This window comes from Takifugu flavidus, chromosome 1 (assembly GCF_003711565.1).
Source record: "Takifugu flavidus isolate HTHZ2018 chromosome 1, ASM371156v2, whole genome shotgun sequence".
Taxonomy (NCBI): domain Eukaryota; kingdom Metazoa; phylum Chordata; class Actinopteri; order Tetraodontiformes; family Tetraodontidae; genus Takifugu; species Takifugu flavidus.
The window spans coordinates 18,343,954-18,361,956 of record NC_079520.1 but is presented as its reverse complement, the minus strand read 5'-3'; the positions used below and the strand labels follow the sequence as shown (position 1 = coordinate 18,361,956).

The window sequence follows — 18,003 nt, the reverse complement described above, 5'->3', positions numbered from 1 at the left end:
GTTTAAAAACAAAAGTTAAAAAACAGGTTTTAATTTTGGGTCAACTATTGTAGGCGGGTCTGTACCTTGGTAGTGGTGCTGCCGCCACATGAAGATACTACTCCAGTGGGAGAGGTCATCAGAAACAATCGGTAGTCGATTCCTCCAGGTTTTCACTACAGTCTTCATGTCGTGCAGGCTGGTGTTACGGCCCAGGTTAGTTGGCTGAAGCCCTGCATTAATCTGGGCTGCCTCTTGAAGCTCAATGATTTGTTGAGCCGCCTGTGGGAGACATCTTTCTTTTAATCTCTTACATCTTGTGCACAATCTTTGGTCTTACATATTCTGGTTCTTCTTCTATCAATTACTGATGCTCTGGGAATTGTGCAATGATTAAAGTTTAAAAACATTAAATACAGAGTGTACAAATTGGTATGAAACATTGGAGAGAGGCTTTATTTAAAAATGAACATTGAAATTTTGGGAAACAGGTGGAATATGGGACAAGGTGATCACCCAGAAAAGTGGTTTGTACTGGTATGAAACAAAAGCAACCAGATCAAAAATCTTAATAGCTACGAAAAAAAACAGGGACAACAAAGGCAAAAGAATAAGACTATTAGGGCATTGCGAGAATAGACAAGAAAAGCTGATGCTCTGGCCATCCTCTGGGTCAATGACTCACTCAACAATCCAAAGGCTTGAAAGCCTCCAGAAATAAGATGGATCAATGTGACCAAGCACATTTATCTTGAGGACATCTACCTTTGCAGTTCTGCCATAGAAAATAAAAAAAAACCTTTCTACCCTCTCTCAGCCTCATCAACCACATTACTGCTAGCTTTTGAACTCTTTCTAGTCGTTTCTGAATATTTACCGGAAGAAAACTGTTATAAGAGCTTAGAAAAAATGTGAATAATGTAATGGAAAGTGAAAATAAGAACAAGGAGATGAGAAAAAAAATGCAGAAAGAGGACATGAGAGCCTCCATCTCATTCCACTTAGTGGGAAAAGAAATAATTGATTACATCTTCACAAAGCAGTTTCAGGACAATCAATCAGTCCACTATAAAAACTCATCAATCAATATTAATGCCACTTCTCATAATCAATAACAAGGGTGATAACCATGGGTGGCCATTTAAACCCAAGAGCCTGCAGATGATGGGGAGCAGATAAAAATGAATCATAACTCTCCCTGAATTTGAAAACATTTGGCTTTTGTTTCAGAGATTTGTGAAGTTAAAAATATGAGGTACAAATGCAGAAAGGTAATTATTAAATGTTGCAATGGAGAAACAAACAGGTTTGTTCCAGCTCTTCCCTGGGATGCATATATACAGACACACACACCAAAGCATTATTTCCAACACATGCCCACAATAATAAAGAATAAAGTCGACCAATTTTATTTTAAAGAGATAAATGAAGCGCATCAGAGCAGTGCTGAAAACTTGACCCTAGTCCAAAATTAAATCTTCCACAACAAAATAGGCAGTACAATACTTTTCACAATTAGCTGTTAATATCAGCTGATGGTCCATGTCTAACCTTCATTCAGACCACCCCATTCATCATGTAAATGTAATTCTGCTGCAGGTATTTAATCAAATGGTATCTGATGGTGGGGAAGTAATTACAGCCTTTCTAAACTCTGTCTCCCCTGTTGTTCTTCCCTGCCTTTCTCCTTGTGTCCAACTCATTTTGGTCATCTACATTTTTTAAATTCAAATTTCGTTTTCCTTTGTAAACTTTACCCATGCATATCGCAAGCTTTTGGAGGTAATAGAAAAAAAATGTCCAGGTGGAAACTGTTATCAATAACACAGCGTCCCAGGGCTACCAATGATTTCTTAAGGTATTTATCACAGCCACCTGACTGATTTGACCACTTTTGCATTGACCGGACAGGGATAGGAATGGATTTGTGTTACTGACCTGTAGCAGTGGCGTGTGCACGTGGGAAACAATATGTGGTAACCTCCTCCACTCACGGATGGCCAGGCTGGAGGCCATCTCCACCAGCCGCTCTATGAAATTAAGCTGCTGCTCCTCTGGGTGACAGATAGCAAGGTAGCCACGGTGCATATTCACCTTCCATGCCATCTCCTTAGGACAGCTCAATTCCACCTGAAGGGTGAAAGAAATTATAGTTCTGTATTTAACCACCCATTTATATGTCTTTTATGCAATTAGTAACTGTTTTTAGCTAAATAATTTTATATCAATGTAAAAAAAATAAAAAATAAAAAATAAAACACCAATTGAGGCAAACTGCATAATTAAAACAGGCTGCATCAGCAGGTACAGGAGCCCAGTCACAACAATGGCTTTACAAAGGATCTTATTGTCTCATTACTCCATGAAATCAGCTTTGCTTGTATGTAAATTATATCTCAAATCCAATATTTTCCCATCCAAATCTGATGAAAGAACCAAAATATTGACACAGCTGATGGAAATTTTAAATGGATTGATGTTAAAGTCTAAATTTTACAAATTAGATTTGTGCATGAAAATTAGCACTGTTCTCCAGTTTTCATTTGGGAACATATGGCTGCCTAAAGCAATGAGCTGCAGCTATAATATTTCTGGAACTGAGTCCACATTCTTTGGGAACAGATATCCATCTGACATTCATGGCATTCTGTTTTCTAATGTTCATCCCAGTGCTGCTAATAACAAATGCCACCACTTTTAATTAAATATAACATCTGAGGGAAAAGGGCAATCTACACTTTCCTTGCATTATTCAGTATCTTGGTAAATGTACAAAAGGCCTGTTCACACTTAATTTTAGGAATAATTTCAGCAGGACGTGTCTAACAATGACTAATCAACCTGACAAGGTTGGCACGAGTCACGGCAGAGGAAAAGGCCGCACAATTGATTAAATCGGTATGTGCATTAATACAAGTAATAGCCTTGGGGAAGTCTGCTGTATCCATCCTGTCACTGCGAGTTTATAAGTGGGAAAAAGGATAATGAGAAAAAGACCAAGAATCAAGAGTGAACGAGGATGTGAATGAGTGTATTTGTCTAACTTCTTTTTGATGCTGAATGAAAATTAGAGTTATCGGTCAAAGTGCACCATCAGGGGTGACACCTGATGAGTATCCTCGAGACAGAGCCGCCCTTATCAAAAGCTGCCTTTAATTGAAAGTGGAGACATTTGGAGTTGGCCTCTGAGGTGGTGAGCACTAGGCCGACAGGCAGCTGAAAGCCCGTTGCTCTCCTCCACCATAAAACAAATCACCCTGCAGCAGATGCTGTGGTAATTATTCAAGCACACAGCTGTCGTCAATATTTGTTGCTACAACCAGAGATGCAGGGCAAGGATGGCCGCATGCTCGGTGGGAAAAAAGAAAGTTGGTTCAAACAAAACACAAAGAAAAACCAGCAGTTGGAGGAATGAAAAGAGTGGTATATAATTACATTGAGGAAGAAAGAAAGAAAAACACAGGAAGGGATAAAGCAAAGTTAGTGTTGCTACCCAGACAATTTAATTAGGTGTCTCAGGACTCGATAGATAGGTACCAAGTCCCCTTGAAAGAGCAAAGCCAAAACATTTGTCATATGTCACGTGCTATCACACGTTTGCTGCCCGTCGGCACTTTGTTTTAAGTCACTAATAGTAGAGCTGCATTTCAAACACTTTATAGCCAGTTTTCACATTCTCTCTGTGGGTATAGACCCCTGAAGAATGTCGAAATAAAGTTAATTCACTTTACACCAGGTACCAGAGTGACAGCACTGCACCGGAAAAGGCAAATACATGAAGTGGATTCACAAGTTTCGAGCATAGGGAATGACACCTGGGGGGAAAATTGCAGCATGTAGGTGTCTGTCCATGTGTAGAATTCCTCATGTGAATATATTTTTACAAAACAAGTTTAAGCTCCATACCTGGACCAGCGATTCCTTCATAGAAGCCCAATTTGAAACCCTCCATGCACATTCCAGCATGAGGTATGGGTTTGAGTGGCCTTTAGATTGGGCATATTCTGTCAATGGCTCCCACTGGTTCAGTTCCTTAGAACAGCTGGACACGGAGAAGAGCGATTTAAAAGTTTAGGCAATTTAAATATTGTGCTGTTAAATGTGCCACAGCTAAGGTAATTAAAGTTCAGCCATAAAATGCAGCCTTTTAATTAGTCCAATTCACAGTAAGTCATTAGGAGTCATTACTGAGGAAAAGATAGTGTTTATCATTTTGTCTTTTTAATATTCCATCTGGAGTTATAACTTTCTCTTTGAATATAATGCTTGGAGAATTTAAGAGTCAAACATATCTATTAGGTCATGAGTGTTTTTTGTATGCAAACACTAATGTATATTACAATAATGCTTTTACCAAAACAGAAATATTTGGTCTTATTGCCTATATGCCCAAGTCAAATTCAATAGCAAAAGCACATGACACATGAAGTTTCATCAAGTCTATTAAATGGTTTTATCACAAGTACATAATTGTGTAATACTAGATTGAATCTCTATACCTAAATTAATGATTGATTAATATAAAATACACCAAATGCCTTAAACTTAAGCTCCACTATCCAATATCTGCCCGCATTCCCCTTTAATAGTCTTACCGAATCCAGTGGTCCTCCCACAACTGGTATTCTGGAAAGATGCCTGGAGAGACATTGCTCCTCTCATGTTCTTTTCGAGCCTTGTCCATTGCCTTCTCATATGTTTCCTGGGCCTAAACATGACACACGAATTGTTTAGAAGGTGAGCCAAGCCAATAAGAAGACAGTGCTAGCCCTCAGGTTCAGTTCTAGATACAGCAAGGTTGTCCCAATATAAAGTTATCAAGCTCACCCATCAGTGTGCAGCCTCCAAGATGACAGATTTAACACAATGTGTTTACAAGACGCAGCGACAGTGTTCATTGCTTTCATTACCTGTTCAAAGAAGCCATGCTGCTCATATGCGATGGCTGTGGCAGTCTCTGGAAACTTGCATCGTTTCTGCCACAGGCCAGCCCACATATCCTCCTCTTGGAGTAGAGAATACAGCTCCGCAAGAGAGTCCAAAATCTCCTAATTAGAGAATTATAGGAAAAGTACAAATGTTTAAACGTCTATGGAAGGATGGCTAAGAAGCCTGTAAATATATTTGTACATTAATAGAAAAAGGCAAAAGGAAAAAAAATGGTGCAGTTTAAAAAAACAAAAAACCTGTATATCAAAATATTCCTTCCTTTGCTTATGAAAATGGAATTAATAACCACAAGACACTTTTTTGCTAAGTGACATTTCAGTACCGTACCTGCTGCGGTGGTGTGATGCTCTCTTGTTCATAGAACTCTGTGCTCTGTTTGGGTTTGCTGTGCAGGCTGAGACCCTTCTCAAAAGCCTGCTGTTCCAGCATTAAAGTGGAGCGTAGCCAGAGGTTGTGTGTCTTTCCCAAGTACTTCAGCACACAAGGACGGATAGGAATTGGAGGGACACACTGGGACATGGCCTCCACAAAACAGTTCAGGGCACTAGGCTGGCAGTCCCTCTGGGCCTGATGGCTGCCACTGCACAGGAAAGGACTCAGTTCTCCAGACAAAGCCTGAAGAGGGAATAGAGGGCTCACTACAACTACAGACTTGCGCTTCACTGCTAGTGCACTTATACAACATAGTGAAGCCACCATTCAAACACACTTCATGATGCTGCGCCCATTATCTCCATTACACCTCCATGTCCTGCACAAGATAGTGAATAATAATTTCTACTGGACTGATGAAAGAAATCGGAATGCATCTATTGCTGTTATTGTCAATGTCATAAGCAACTTTTATCTTGACCATGGAGTGACTGCTCTGATAATCCTGACTGACAGAGGTTCAGCAATAAATGATACACTAGTAATGAATATAATTGTCACTGCATGTGACAAAATGGAATAATTAATGTCTTGATGGTCACTTTAATTAGCCCTGTGGTGGGGAAGACTGATTTGTGAACATAAATTCCTACCAAAAAAAGAGAGATAATGATATCTATCAATCCTATTTAATAAGCCTACAGATTCAGACCTAGCACCAATTATCTTTCCTATAAATTGTAAAATGTGGCTTGAAATTAAGAGATGAAGCAGGCATCAGAATAAACATGTGGCATATTTGTGATTTCATGCCTGTCATTTGTTAAGAGCTTTCAAATCACAAATCAAAGCCTCTTAATGAGCCTTAAAATGCTCTATATTTATCTAGTTCATTAAACTCATTACAGCCCCCGGAATTCAGTTATACATGATGTATTTTTCCTGAGATGAGAGCAGCTCTGAACTTGGCTGTCCCTTCTTTTGGCTCAACACAAATAGAACTTAGGGGCAGACATTTTTGTGTAAAATCTGGAAAATGTGTATCAAATGTTGAAAAAATACTTATTTTATGGATAAAAGATAAACACAAAGTACCGGTAGTCAATGTCATGCAGGATTTTCTTTCTTTCTTCCATTATAAAAAAGTAAAATTACATTAAATGTTGTTTGGAATTTGATGATTATGGATACTGTGAGACACGAGCGTCACATTTTAATAATGAGATGAGTGATGATGATTGTGACAGTGCAAATGTACAGAGACTTTAACTACATCTATAAAAAAGGTTAACCTGTGCATCTCATACTTACATGCTGCTGCCTGTCAGTTAGAATCTTCCAAAGGCGAGGGAACAGCTGAACCCAGGTTCTCTCAGCAAGCGGCGTGGAGATATGACAAAGCTGGACCAGGGCATTTAGAAGCGCCCCCGTCTAACCCAGAACACAAAGAAATGTCAGCTGCTGATTTAGCACCATTCCAGCAGTGGTCTTGGCGTTCATGATATTAGGGAACAAGTTCAATTCTGATTTATAGTTAAATTTCATGTCAGTTCCCCAACAGGAAATGTCAGGTAATTTAATTAATTGTCAGAAAAAATGCCTTTAATGCAACATTCCTTTTATGCACGTGAGGCTTTACTCTCAGCTTAATGAATACGTGCTGGATTCATTTGTAACTTTACCTTGACCTCTCGTAGTGAGTCCAGAAACTTGTCATGACGGTTTGTCAGCATGTGCAGTTGATTGCCAGCATCTCTCTCAGCCTGCTCCTTACTTTTGGGGATAGCAGTCTGATCACCTGGCGCCAACTCTATGTCTATCTCCACCTCCTGTTGTATACACGAAACAATAACTCATCTTTCAGAAAAGCTTCATCATACATATAGTTCTCATAATGGACGAAAGTTGTTTTGAAGCAGTACTTTAGAAAGTTAACCATTATCAGGTGTGGAATGTGTGACGAATTAAAGCAGACACTTCCGTAAAATGCCAAAGGAAGAAGCAGTTCAATCTTTTCTCAGAACTGTTGCATCGCTCTGATTCAATAAATATGTTTATTTATGGATCGAGCCAAGTCTTTAGTGTGTGCGTATCAGAGTGTGTCACCTCTTCCTTGGTCTCATTGCTCTCTCTCTCTCGAGGCTCCTGTTTGATGTGTGTTGCCATGGCGAAGGCAGCACGGTCATGGCTGTCAGCCAGGTTGATGACGTTGGTAATAGAAGGCAGCATAGATCCCTGGCAGCTGGTGCTAATGACGGTGTGTCGCTCACACACTGCCAGCAACAGCTTAGGAGTGATGACAACACAAAGACTATTAACAGCAAATGGTGGGACTTTTCATTGTGCATTAATCTCTTAGTGTGGTCTAACATCTGAAATGATTAATCTTGTTTTATGGCTGTCCTATATCTAAAGACCCAGTAGTCAACTCACCTCAATGCACTGCTTGATCCAGAAGTGGTTTCCCATGGCCTCCCAGTTCTGAGAGCAGGAGACATACAGAAGCCTCTCATAAACTTTCCGTTTCATGGAGGCATCAAACACCTCAAAGAACTTTGCTCTGATGTGTGGCTGAGAACAGCGAAGGCCTGAGAGGAAGGCTGGCTCCAATTTGGATGTGATGTCGCTTCCTGAAAGGCTCTCATCTCTACAAGATGGAAAAACTACTTTCAATGTCAAGACATGTGCCCACAGAAATATAACGAATCATTTATTTTCACTTTCACAACCCATTCGCAGATTAACCTGTCTCAACGCAATAGTCAAGAAACAGTCATCTCATTACGCTTGTGTCTTTAAGGAAATTTATGTGGAGCCATTGTTGTTGCATTGGTCATTGCTGGAACACTTCAGATATCTGGTGGTTCTTTGCAGTTACTGATGTTGTTAGAAGAGGTAGAATGACTAAAACTGTACAACAGAAATTCTTGGGCAAAAGTATGTTTACTTCCCACAGAGGGAAGAAGGAAATAAAGTGAGAGATGTCATTGCAACTACAACTAGGCCGTCATCACATTGTTGGACCTAGTGGCTTTGGCTGATTAAATATGTGTGTGTGTAAGACTGAAGATAAAGAGGGCTGTGGTTTGATGAATAGCCGGCACAGAGAGAGTCTGCCCTCTGGGCTTCCACCTGCTGTGTGTCCTGACACTGTTGTACCCCTGAAAAAGACCCTGGCAAATGATCTCTCTATCACTGCTTTCTGTCCTCTTTTGCACATATTATCCTAACATTTTAAAATACCAACAGTCCAACTAGACTAGTTGTCTTCATCCTTTCAACAAGCTTCCGCTTATCCCCTCCCTCTTATTTACTCCCCCATTCTTATGATCCTCATAGCAAAAAGAATGGCACCTTAACTCTGAGAACCTCAAAAGCCTGTTCTCATTTTTCTTTCAATGACCCACACCATTCTTTTCCTTCACCTAAAAGCCCCGACCTTCATCCCACCATGTAAGATGAATGCAAGTGTGGCATGGTGTTGGTGGCACGGGTATTTGCCCACGTGATGAATGACAGTAATTACCTGTAGACGTAATTAACGAGCTCCAAGAATTGGGCGTTTAGCTCAAGTTCATCTGGAAAACGTTTCTCTATATAGGTCATCATCTTTACCAGCAAAATGGACTTCTCACGTAGGTTAGGGGTCTGGAAGGTGGAAATGTTTAGCAATGAAATATAAAAACTGAAATTAATTGATAGAAACATTTTAAGAAAATAAAAAGTAAAATGGTTCATTCTGATTGTGAGTCAATTATCTGTTTGGGTTCTAAAATTACAAATTACATAATACATAGTACAAAATTGATTCAGCTCTTTGAATAAAGCCTTATCTTTTGTGTAACATGCTGTTTGTGTCTCTATGCATATAATATAGAACTTTGAACACTTTCTATATGAAGTATGGCTATACCTGGTTGGCAGCCATTGGAGAGTTGTTTTTCACCCACTCTTCTACTATTTTCACAACAGCTCGGAGGATTTTAGGGTCGGGTGATTTCTCGATCAGTGAGGTGAGGATGACCTGGATGAAGTTCTTCCTCATCTCCATGCTCATGACAGACAAGCGTGTCTTCACCAGGTCCAGACTCAACATTATCAATTCACTTGTCACTGAAAACAGATAGAAATTGTCAGTAGAAGCAAAAAGCTAAATAAAAACAAAAATGAAACATGATAATGACTTCAATTAGCACTTTTTAGCATTCATTTGCAAATAGGTTTCTTTTAAAATATTTACTGGTAAACAATTAAATTAACACTAATGATTGTTATGGTTATTTTGCTCTATATTTTCCTATAAAGAATTAAACACCCATCTTAAGGTCACACTGCCAATTAAACAATTCTATCAGTCATTAAAAAAAAAATACACTTCCATTCATGGATGCAATTTCAGTTAAATTTATAGCAGACTAATGAGACGTGTGCAATCTTTAGAGGCCAAGTCTTCCCCACAGTATGTATATAAGTGTGCCTAGTGGACGGGAAACTGTCTGCAATTTCCAGTATAGTCATTAGGTGACCACTTAAAGCACTGATAGCATCTTATTGCCATTAAGTCCCAGCTGAGAGATAGCAACAGGATTATGCATTGCCTGCTTTCTGTAAACCCGGTGCAGCTGTGCTCAGACAAAAAAAAGAAGGTGGCAATTTGAGGATTTTTCACCATCATGACAAAGTTCAACAAAATGCCAGTGCTATTTAACCATTTCCTTTACCCTAGTAGAGTGAAAGCATGCTGTGAGACACCAACAGAATAAAAATGACACTTATTGGACTTGACAACGAGATGAGTGTGTCCTATTGAGCGTTCTGGTGGTGTCTTTGTGTTCGGTGTTTCTTCACATTCAAGCAAGTACCTGTGCTGGTTTCTGTGACTCCTGGGTTGGCCTGTTGGGGACTGAGATGTTCTCGCACCATTTTCTGAAGTGAACGCATGAATACTGAGATAAGGCGGTCAATGTAGCTGGCATTGTGACTGCACGCTGATTTCAGGATCATCAGTGTTCCTGGAAGACAAATAAATTTAACATAACACCAAAAATCAAACAAATATTAAGAGTTGAGTGATAAGTGACAGACAAGTTTACAAGTGGAAAGAGTTTTTTGCCATTCACAAAGCAAGACAGACATTTAAATAGACCCAGACAAAATGTCCAGAGAGCCATAACAATAAAAGTAGGTACAAGTAAATTTCTGTCCCCACTCACTGATTCAAAGCCCAATACTAAAATGTCACCTGTCCCCACATCAATAACTCCCTAACAGGATAACTCAAATGGCATTAACAGTAAGACAAAGCCCCCCAAGTGCTATGAGATATTTTATATAAAAGTCTCCTTGGACCTAATCTTTAGTAAATGCAGAAAAACTGACATCTGCTCAAGTAACAAAGGTGTTCATAAACCGAGGGCGATCAAAGCATCTATGAAAAACATTCCCAAACCACTGAGCTGTTAACCCAAGCTGATAGGCCTGAGAATGGCTTAAGTAAATGTGGTTTGGGGAGGAACAAAGAGGCAGAAATAGACACAAAGGAGTAACACAAATGATAATTGAAGATATTACCAAAAAGCTGAGTGGTGTTGGTGTTGCTGGTGGCTTTTTCATAGTTAGTCAGCCCCTCGTAGATGACCTTGCCCACGGCAGCATAAAGACACTCCAGTTCTTCATATTTTGATGCCACTGTTGATGTGCCTAGAAACAAAAACTGCTTTCAATACACTGCAAGATGAGCAATTAAAAAAGAATATTTAGTGATCTCAGAGGAATTTTATTCCTTGGACAAATGAGATATGCCAGGGTTTGTTTTTTTTATATAGCTGATCAGTTTCACTACAATTTAAAACATTAAGCACCAATTACTTACTAGGCTCAGTTGGGAAGTTGCTCATGAGGCGAGAGAGGAGCGAATGGACAGCACGCAGGACTTTGGTGTTGCCACAGGTCATGCATGCAGCAATGCCCCGTTGGAGGGGTTTAAAATGAGCCAGGATAGCCGGGGATGGCAGCATAGTCAGGAGGAAACACAAAATGTCGAGTCCAGTGCAGATGTTAGAGATGTTGGCCTGAGCTTGCTGCTCCTGTGAATGGAGAGAAGGGAGCAATAAAGCCATCAGTAAAGTAAAATAGATTATGTGCACTTACAGTCAGTATTTGGTGCTGGATATTCAGAATTCCATTTTTTAATGAATATCCAAACTCAAACTTTCAAAACATAAAAATACAATCTAATCATGATCAAGACAGACATAAATAAAAGGTCACCAACAGATGCATAAATCATTCTCAATGCAGAAAACACCACTTGACCGATTGTTCTTTGTACTCTGATCACTGCTAATCTAAAGATCAATGGCCAACACTGCGCTTCTAAATCTGTCTGAATTACAATCAAGGTTTGCAATGACATCAGGCCAGAGGATAATCTGGGACACATCCATAACTTTAATCTTTGTTAATGAACAAGGTGACTCTTGCGATAAGGCTCCTGGTAGATATTAGAGTAGTATTGATTTGGCACTGTATTAGCAGGAAAAGACCTCACCACTGTAGCAATATAGGAAAGCCATGCCAATGTATGCATCTGGGTGCATGTCCCTTGCACTTAAGCCACAGCCCTCAATCTTAATCACTGCCATAGCAGTAGCATGGGGGATGAAATGTAATCTGTTTAAGGGCATCGTTCATTAGTCTGATTAGGATGGCTGGTCAGGTAGAGCTTTGTCCTGGGGGACTCACGTCTGTGTTTGTGCATCAGCATCAGAACCACAAAAAGCTTTTTTTTTGTCAGAATATTCCCAAGAGATTCATGGGAGCTACCGTAATTAGGTTCGTATGTGTGTGCGCAGTGGTAGGGAAATGGAAAAGCAGAGTTATCCCCAATGGGGAAAAAATAAATACCTGACAATTGTCGTAACTTGGTGATAACACTCCCCAGGTATACATGAAATTCCAATAACAAATTATCGCCTCAATCCGACCGCAACTGGACAACAGAAATGTGTGTAAACACATGAGACCGCCTTAATCCCACTTCAAATACACAAGGCATGTGCACATGCTCCACAAGCACTGTGCTGGCATATGACCCCTGAACAAAAATATTCAGGAAAGCAGGCGTTAGAATACGCTGTTCCTGTCTGCTTCACAGAATCAGCATGACTACGAGGGAGAGCCTGCATCTTATCTGCACAATATGCAGTGCGTACATTACGCATGAGAAGTACAAAGATGTACAATTAATCATTCTGTTGTTTAAAATGTTGACTCCAGTTCTTATGTGACATAATATGTCAACCAGATAGGGGGCAGTATTGGCCGCCCAAAAATGTGCATATCGTCACCTAGTGTTTTAGGCAAGGACACATTTCCGTCAGTTATCCGACTTTCTCGATTGCGTGTAAGCTAGGATAAAGAACGAACAATGTGCAATTCTGAGCATAGCCCTATTAAAATGTGCATGTAAATGTACTAACTGTATTGTTGGAAGAGAGGCAACAATTAAAAGTTGAGAAAGAGAAGACAAACAACAAGAAGCTCAAAAAAAGTGGGGACAGGATGAAATGTTGACAACGTGGTAGACAACCCTATTAAAATGCTAGTGAAATCCTGTAAATTTTGCCACCTTCAATGTGACCAATAAAGTGGACGTGTGGAAAAACGAACTGCAGACTTTTAGGGGAAAATTATTTTGAGAAAGTAAAAAAAAAAAATATGGTTGCATGGGAGTTACACATTCTTAATTGGATCTTGAAGCAAATCCACCTGTCTGCAGAGTACTAAAGCATCTGAGGGATCTCATTGTTGAAAGGTATCAGTCAGAAGAAGGGTATAAAAGAGTTTCCAAGGCCTTAGGATAGACCTTTGAACAGAGGGAAGACAGGTGGAGAAAATGTGACACAATAGTGCAAGGGTCGGCAACCCAAAATGTTGGAAGAGCCATATTGGACCAAAAAAAAAAAACAAGAAACAAATCTGTCTGGAGCCGCAAAAAATTAAAAGCCTTATATAGGGCTTATAATAAAGGCAAAACATGCTGTACGTGTCTATATTAGCTGTAATTTATTAGCTCTGTAATGTATTAGCTCCAAATGATAAGTAGGCTACAAATACATAATGAGCATTCATGATGAAATGTTTATTTTCCCTGCAGCGCATCCTGGAGAGAATGACGCACCACGTGGCCACTCTGCTGTACGATGGAGCTTTAAGTTTAACTTCCATTATAATGAGATGTTGAAATTAAATATTTATTATACACATTTATACAGCATTGGAAAACCTTAAGAATGTTTGTCACGTTTTTCCTCCTACAGAAATTATATTAAAACAATTTCCATTTTCATATTTTTGAAAAAGCTCCAGGGAGCCACTAGGGCGGCGCCAAAGAGCCGCATGCGGCTCCAGAGCCATGGGTTGCCGACCCCTGCAATAGTGAAATTAGCAAGAACTGGATGTCCCGCTGAAACTGATGAAAAGCCAAGAAGAAAACAGGTCAAGAAGGATTCCAAGAGGCCTAAAGTGCATTAAAGCAGCTGCAGGAATTTCTGGAACATAATGGCTGTGAACTTCCAAGTGAAAACAATCTTCCATGTGTGCGGAGCTACAGGGAATGGATGGATGCATATTTTGGTGATGAAAATCATCCAACCTGGACAAATTCTGCATTAACATATATGTGGACTGAAGATTTGGCACAAACCCTCCAGGCTTCCGTTAGACAGATAAAGCCAAAGAGGACTTACACCTATCAGGACATCGACCCAAAGCTTCCATCCAAATCAACAAGTCTGGCTCCACCAGAAAAAAGATTAAAGTTTTGAAGGGGCCCAGCCGGAACCCAGACCTGAATCAAAGTGAACATCTGTGAGATGATCCGAAGCAATGCCCTGGCAATCTGACAGAGTTGGAGCAGTGCTGGGGAGACTTAAACCAAAAAAGGCAGGGTGCTGTAATAAAATCAAAATGTGCTTCAATAAAATAGAAATGTAATGGTCTAGTTTTTTATGCAACATGTCTATTTGAAGGTTTCCTTCTGAAAGATTTCAGTTTGGTTTTGAAATGGAATCTTTCAGATCATGGGTGAAAAAGTAGGAAAATGGATAAATACAGGAGAGATATTATGATGAAGAGCAGTAGGGGGTTGCACCAAAATGACCCAGAGGACTTTTATAATCTCACCACTTCAATTATTTTTCATTACGGTTAGCCAGCACCTTATTTCATATATGACTGATAAAGCCAGCAGTGCAGTCGCTGATATGGAGCCTAATCACAGACAGGGACACTTATCAGGTGAAGGAAAACAAATGGCAGTCTTGTATCCAATTCTCTTTGTAATACATCATTTGAAATGTACATGCGCACTTATATTCTAAACTATTCAAGCATTTTTTTAACAATTCTATTGGCAATTTCAAAATTTAGAATGGCCAAATCGCAACAAAGCCTTGAGCACAGCTCTATATCAAAAGGAAAAAAGTTCAAAACAACTGATTGAGAACAAATTCAGCCATACCACTGTCATAAGAAGCTTGTCAAACCACTGTAGCTTGAGCTCGGTGCGGGGCCACATTTCAGGCCTGAGGGCAGATTTCATCAGGTTAACACAGCGACGTGACAGCAACTCCCCTGGAGAGCCAGCCACGTTGGTGGCATCATTAACCTAAATGTGAATGGGAGAATGTTTTGGTGTTATTGACAGTAATGTACCATCACCAAATTTATTTCTGCACCAAACAGATTCAGTCACAAAAGCAAGAAATAATGACACCAGATGCAAAACAATGACTTTAGAATAAATTAAAAATGAATATGTCCTTCATTTAATATGGCTTCAGTCAGAGATGACTGGTCATTAAATGAGAATGAAAATGCCTGAAATATAAGATTTCCTGTGGTCTTACAGATACGGGAATGTGATAAATGAGTGTGTCCTACCTTCACTACCAACAGGGTTAGGATAGTTTTGCCCCTAGAACAGTCTCGCACCGTGCTACCATGTGCATACATGGGACAGAAATGTGCACAATTGTGAAAAATTACCTGACATGCAATCCTGATGAGGAAGTTGACCACGGTGTCTGTATGTTGTTTTTCCACAGGCTTTGAGAGCATGGTTTCTGTGCCTGGCATGGACTGGCCACGCCCAAACACCTACAACCACAAACCTTTATTATTAACAGGTTTATTTTGTTTGCTGAACCGAATAAACACTTTTGAAAGGAAGAAAGTTCTCAAATTTATTACACTGGACTCATGGCCATGAGACTGAAAAATAAAAGAAAAATACGACAGCTAAACCTCGCAGAGCGGATCAAGCTCACCGTGGAAGCCGGTCCAGTTGCTGTGCGGAACCTCTTGACATCTTGTCCAGCAGCACCACTTTCAAGGGACAAGCCCCTTTTTACACCACTGGTGCCTTCACCTCCAGGTCCGACTTCACTCTCAGACTCAGGCTGCCGGACCAAGACAGGAGAGGAGGACAGATTAAAGCTAAGTTTACATGACCAGCTGAGGTTCATGAATGTTACATTTGTGTGTCAGCCCACGGACGCACCAGCTGGTCTTTGATCCTCTGTAACTCCCACTTGATGACCACCTCAGCCAGGTCCACAGCCAGTTTCCTCTGTTCTATGGTTACGCTGGGGGTGAAGCCCAGACGCTGCATTGCACTGATCATATGCTGCACCAAGTGGTGACGAACGGGATAGTACACCTGAAAGAGTGCAGTTTAATATTACTTAACAAGATTAATGAAGTACACCAAGTCAAGCATTGAGTGCCCAGTTAACAAGATTACAAAAGTTATCTCCCAAGCTTTTCATATCAAAAAGTCTTGGGGGTAACAAGGGTACAAAGACTTACATGTACTTTAATAGCCAAGAAATGGGGTGAAATTACTGGAGTTTCTGGAGTGAATTTCAGTTCAATCATCAAGTTAATTATCATTTCAGGTACTTTTTAATGTTTTTGAATTGCAGGATCTCGGGGGAGTAGCTGTAGTTCTCACATGCTTTTGTAGATATACCTCAGTTACAACATAAAATGAGCACTTTAATCTATTAAGATTTACCCTCAATGTGCCCCAGATCGATGTAGAACTTTAAAATGCAAAATTACACAATAATTTAAATTTAAAAAAACAGATACTGGTGCTATCAATGTTGACAAAAAGAACAATTGATTTCTACTGCAATGTTTGTTTTTTGGCTATACTGTCACATTGGTACATGTCAAGTTAAATATGGATGCTCAATCACCAAGTCAGAAGTAACAAACTTTGAATTTAAATTCTATGTAATCTCAAGGACATGATGACACACACTTAGCCCCGAGTTTTCACGCTCTCAAGCATTACACTCAAGAGTCACTTAGCTTCATCACCAATTGGGCCTTGCAGGCAGACAAAAAGAGCAGAAGATGAGATGTCTATCTGATGCCTGGTGCCAGTGTCGAAGAATATTAAAGATTCTCATTTTTAGAGTAATTATAATTGATAGAGCACGACATCACAGTCCCTTAATGACAGAGTGGCTAAACCCTGTCCATCACATGTGCACACGGACAAACACACACAATCTCTCCATTTCTTTATGAAACATGCACAGTCTCTCAACTGTCTGTCATTTTCTATTCCCCAGTGTAATTATGCTGATGTGATTACATTAGATTACTCATCTGGCCCAGTGAGAGCAGCCTGTCAGAGAGACAGATAGATGAGCTGGGGAAAAGACTCGGTCTTTTGGTGAGGAAGAAAACCTCTGAAGGAGTTTGATGACAGTCATGTCTCAAGTTTAGGGAGCAAGGTTAACATAAAAGCAAATAAAACTTGTTAGGGTCCAAATTTGAATTCTGACAAGGAAATGCTGACTGAAGTACACAAACAAGAGTGAGACAGCAGCTAGCTGTTGGTTTCACTTTGATGGATGTACGCAGTTAAAATGTAGTTTACTATTACTCTAAAACTATGAACTAGGTCACAGTAGATAATCCAACTTTTAATGATAATGTTTCCTTCCTATTAAGGTTAGTTAAAATGCATCATATAAATCAAGACACTCAGATAATTAGCAAAAATAACATCTCCACTGTTTTCCCCATGCGGGGGTCCTTCATTAGTAGATGAGACATTAGGCAGAGAGTTTTCAGCAGAAACAAATGGCTATGTGTATACACCCAGTGGCAGAATAAAATAACTTAAAGCAACAATTATTTGCTTAACAGGGCATATATACATGTTGTGTTCCATCTGCTGTGCCAGGCCAAATACTAGAAATGGCTAAATTCATTAGCAGTTATTCAGTTCAAATTTCAGCAATGACCGTTCAATTCCATTTATGTCTCTTTTTTCTCCTTACCCTGAAGTGCTGCACAATGAGATGAAGTATGTGCACCAGTTGTGGAACAGTGTGTCCCTCCTCCACAATGATTTTACGAGTCCAGTGGGTTAACATCTGGTGCCCGTCTTCCATGCGGGCAGGCACAGCTGGAGTCAAGATGGCCATGGCCTGCCGTACAATGGCCCTGGCTTCCATTGTATGGGCCTTGAGCAGGCTGTGGAAGACCTGTGGAAATGAAATCATACATAGATCAGAGGAATCCCATTTAATTTTGTAACTTTTTGATACTGAACAAGTCTGTCACTACAACACAACTTTTATTTTTTGCAATTTGTTTTGCTTGTTCTGCACTTCC

At 39.9% G+C, this 18,003-nt stretch overlaps 1 protein-coding gene across 2 annotated transcripts in view; it reads right to left on the bottom strand.

The window, feature by feature from the left end:
• trrap (transformation/transcription domain-associated protein) overlaps positions 1–18,003 on the bottom strand; it is a 59,133-nt gene that overhangs the window by 19,525 nt on the left and 21,605 nt on the right. For both annotated transcript variants that reach the window (XM_057034484.1, XM_057034493.1), the window contains 20 exons: positions 17,667–17,873; positions 15,866–16,024; positions 15,633–15,764; positions 15,352–15,462; positions 14,825–14,971; positions 11,174–11,387; positions 10,873–11,001; positions 10,164–10,313; positions 9,215–9,414; positions 8,828–8,949; positions 7,735–7,948; positions 7,408–7,587; positions 6,984–7,130; positions 6,613–6,732; positions 5,257–5,544; positions 4,890–5,027; positions 4,575–4,687; positions 3,886–4,021; positions 1,918–2,109; positions 66–261 (listed from right to left, as the gene is read on the bottom strand). In XM_057034484.1, coding sequence (XP_056890464.1) covers positions 66–261; positions 1,918–2,109; positions 3,886–4,021; positions 4,575–4,687; positions 4,890–5,027; positions 5,257–5,544; positions 6,613–6,732; positions 6,984–7,130; positions 7,408–7,587; positions 7,735–7,948; positions 8,828–8,949; positions 9,215–9,414; positions 10,164–10,313; positions 10,873–11,001; positions 11,174–11,387; positions 14,825–14,971; positions 15,352–15,462; positions 15,633–15,764; positions 15,866–16,024; positions 17,667–17,873 — 3,295 coding nt within the window. The remainder of the gene's footprint in view (positions 1–65; positions 262–1,917; positions 2,110–3,885; positions 4,022–4,574; positions 4,688–4,889; positions 5,028–5,256; positions 5,545–6,612; positions 6,733–6,983; positions 7,131–7,407; positions 7,588–7,734; positions 7,949–8,827; positions 8,950–9,214; positions 9,415–10,163; positions 10,314–10,872; positions 11,002–11,173; positions 11,388–14,824; positions 14,972–15,351; positions 15,463–15,632; positions 15,765–15,865; positions 16,025–17,666; positions 17,874–18,003) is intronic.